Below are 2719 nucleotides of genomic sequence, written 5' to 3'. Positions count from 1 at the left end.
AAAAACCACCCGATTTCGTCGCGGCGGCCGTCCGTGGCTAGGGTTTGAGTCATGCAAATCTGTTGATGATTCTGTGATGAAATGCCTACCTGTGAAGCTAAAAAGGATTTTTAGCAAAAATAACGGGCAAGCTATGGAGGACCCGCAGGTCAAATTCCAGCCGGTTCCAGCTGAATCGGCCGAAGGTTGTCTGAATGGCCAGGAGTAGCTACGAGGGTCAGAAGTGCATGATTTTTGGCGACCGTCCGTAAAATAGGGTCTACTTTGAGATAGTCATGGAATGGCGCCATTTGGGGAGCCCCTCCTTGTAGCCGCTTCACGAAAAATGCATGTTTTTAGCATTAAAAAAATGAAAAACGGTTTTTTGTGAAACAAGTTGGAACCTAGCTTTGGCAACATTGTATGCCACCGTAAGACGGAGGCATGAGCCAAATTTGGGCATATTATCATAAACTATTCAATGAATGTGGCCATATCATTGCTAGTTTGGGTTGAAAGCCATGAATCTTCGTTCATGGTAGGTCGTTTTTTAGAACACCTTTTCAAGAAAACATCGGTATTCCAAGTTTAGTATTTTTGCTAGTTGGTAGGCCACATTTGAGGATGTGACACGGGGGTCTCTCATTTCTTATGGTGTTTCCAAAAAACCGGCCGATTTCGTCGCGGCGGCCGTCCGTGGCTAGGGTTTGAGTCATGCAAATCTGTTGTTGGTTCTGTGATGAAATCCGGTTTTTACCTTTGCCGGTTGCTAGGGCAAGCCATTCCGTGACATGGAATGGCGCCGTTTGGGGTGACCATCCTTGTAGCCGCCTCACGAAAAACCATGTTTTTAACAATCACAAAATGAAACTTATATTGTTTCATACATGAGCATGCAAAAAAACCATAATTTTATCTTTCATCCATGGGCATGCACAAAAAATTCCAATTCCCATCAATTACCAAACCAAATATTCATAATTAATAAACTGACATGTTTAGATGACACTGTCATACTTGAGCATGCACAAAATTTCAATTCTCATCAATTCAAACTAAGCTTGGCTGACACTGTCATACTTAAGAGGTTTGCACTAACAAGCTTAAACCTGACATACTTAACATTGACATGTTCAGATTACACTAACAATCTTAAACCTAACATGCTTAACATTGCCACTTCATTTCTTAACATCTTCACTTGTTCTCCTCCTTCTCCTTCATCAACCTGATGCGCTCAGAGTGGCGAATCCCGACGCAGATGTACTCCTCTACCACAATTGGCATGGTCCTGTCACCAAGTTGTGGGATCACCGGCGCCATCACCATCGCGAGGTTATTGTCAGGCATGACCATAGCAAGGTCATCATCAGGCACCACAATCGCGAGGTTGTCGTCATCCACCATAGCAAAGTCGTCGTCTGCCACCACCATAGCAGGTTCGTTGTCAGCCATCACCATAGCAAGGTCGTCGTCAGCTAGAATAGGCTGACCTCCCCGCTCTGCTCCTCCTCTTCCCTGCTCTGCTCCTCGTCATCCCCGCTCTGCTCCTCATCATCCCCACTCTGCTCCTCGTCATCCCCACTCTGCTCCTCGTCATCCCTGCTGTTGCTCCCATTGCCTGGCCAAATGCAACAAAGTGTGAACATGGTGTTGTCGTCGTGCTTGTAGAGGAAGCCAAAAGGACAGGAAGAAGAGAGGCAGATAGCTTACTGGCATCATCGTCGTGCTTGTAGTACATGCGGCACATGGTGTTGTCGAACATATTCACGGTGAACAGGGTGTCACCATCATAGCGGAAGACAAGGAAGTGCCCGAGCTTCAGGTCATGGGCACGGGCAAAATGCTCCCAGCCGGGCCCTAGGTACATGTGGCCTTCGCCGTCGAACACCACCGACATGTCCCACAGCCTGCGACACCCGCTGCCGGCCTCCCATAGCTTCACTTTGTGGGGCTCATGGCCGGCGAGCATCTTCGCAAACTTGTTAGGCAGCCTCTGCAACGAGGGTCAAGCAGTGGTTAATTGTGCTAATCAAGAAGTAGAAGCAGAGTGATGATAAAGAGATGGGTGAAGGGGAGATATTGTCTTGAATATACCTGCCTACTTCAAGATTTCTCAGTTACGATCTCGAAGAACTCGAAACCTTTCAAGCCAGCCATCTCACTTCTCTGAAAAACAACATTGTAATTAAGCATCAAGTTACCATAAACATGACTGGACATAAATAGGAAACAAGCACTTCAAAAAAGTAGAATATTTACTACATGTGTTTGCCAGGGCCAACAAGAATAACAACAGCAAAAGCAACATCATCAGGTGATCACCACCACCACCAACACTAAAATCTACTATAAATGGACCAGAACACAACTTGAACCATATCTACTATAAATGGACCAAAAGCTATAAACATGACACAACTATAAACAGGACTGGACATTGTTCCATATCTATTAATTAACATATCTAAACATTGGCATAAATGACAGAAAATATCCCTATCCAAACCCATCCATATCTGAACATTGGCATAAACATATCTGAACATATCTATAAATGTACTATAAATGGCAATGGCCTCAATTTGCAGAACACATAAACCCATCCATCAAAATATTGTTTCTGAACTTTGGCATAAAATCAACACAAACACTGAATTAACATGCAAAAATGACAGAAAAGGTATTAAGGCACAAATATACTACAATCAATATATAACAACAACATTTCAATCCACGG

General features: G+C 44.2%; 1 protein-coding gene across 1 annotated transcript; it reads right to left on the bottom strand.

The window, feature by feature from the left end:
* Window positions 1-1011: 1011 nt before the first annotated feature.
* LOC123155948 (B3 domain-containing protein Os03g0212300-like) lies at window positions 1012-1962 on the bottom strand. Its single transcript, XM_044574099.1, has 2 exons — window positions 1693-1962; window positions 1012-1600 (listed from the first exon to the last, which is right to left on the bottom strand). Exons 1-2 carry the CDS (start codon window positions 1949-1951, stop codon window positions 1458-1460), a joined length of 402 nt encoding a protein of 133 aa, XP_044430034.1. The 5' UTR covers window positions 1952-1962; the 3' UTR covers window positions 1012-1457.
* Window positions 1963-2719: the final 757 nt, after the last annotated feature.

The sequence above is a fragment of the Triticum aestivum genome, chromosome 7B (assembly GCF_018294505.1).
Source record: "Triticum aestivum cultivar Chinese Spring chromosome 7B, IWGSC CS RefSeq v2.1, whole genome shotgun sequence".
NCBI lineage: Eukaryota > Viridiplantae > Streptophyta > Magnoliopsida > Poales > Poaceae > Triticum > Triticum aestivum.
The sequence above is the reverse complement of the archived record's forward strand: the minus strand, read 5'-3'. Positions and strand labels throughout refer to the sequence as shown.

Excerpts from the sequence above, each read along its gene's own strand:
- LOC123155948 (XM_044574099.1), bottom strand. The coding sequence starts at position 1,951 with ATGCTCGCCGGCCATGAGCCCCACAAAGTGAAGCTATGGGAGGCCGGC. Across the intron at positions 1,601-1,692 it reads CAAGCACGACGATGATGCCA|GCAATGGGAGCAACAGCAGG; the intron begins GTAAGCTATCTG and ends GCATTTGGCCAG.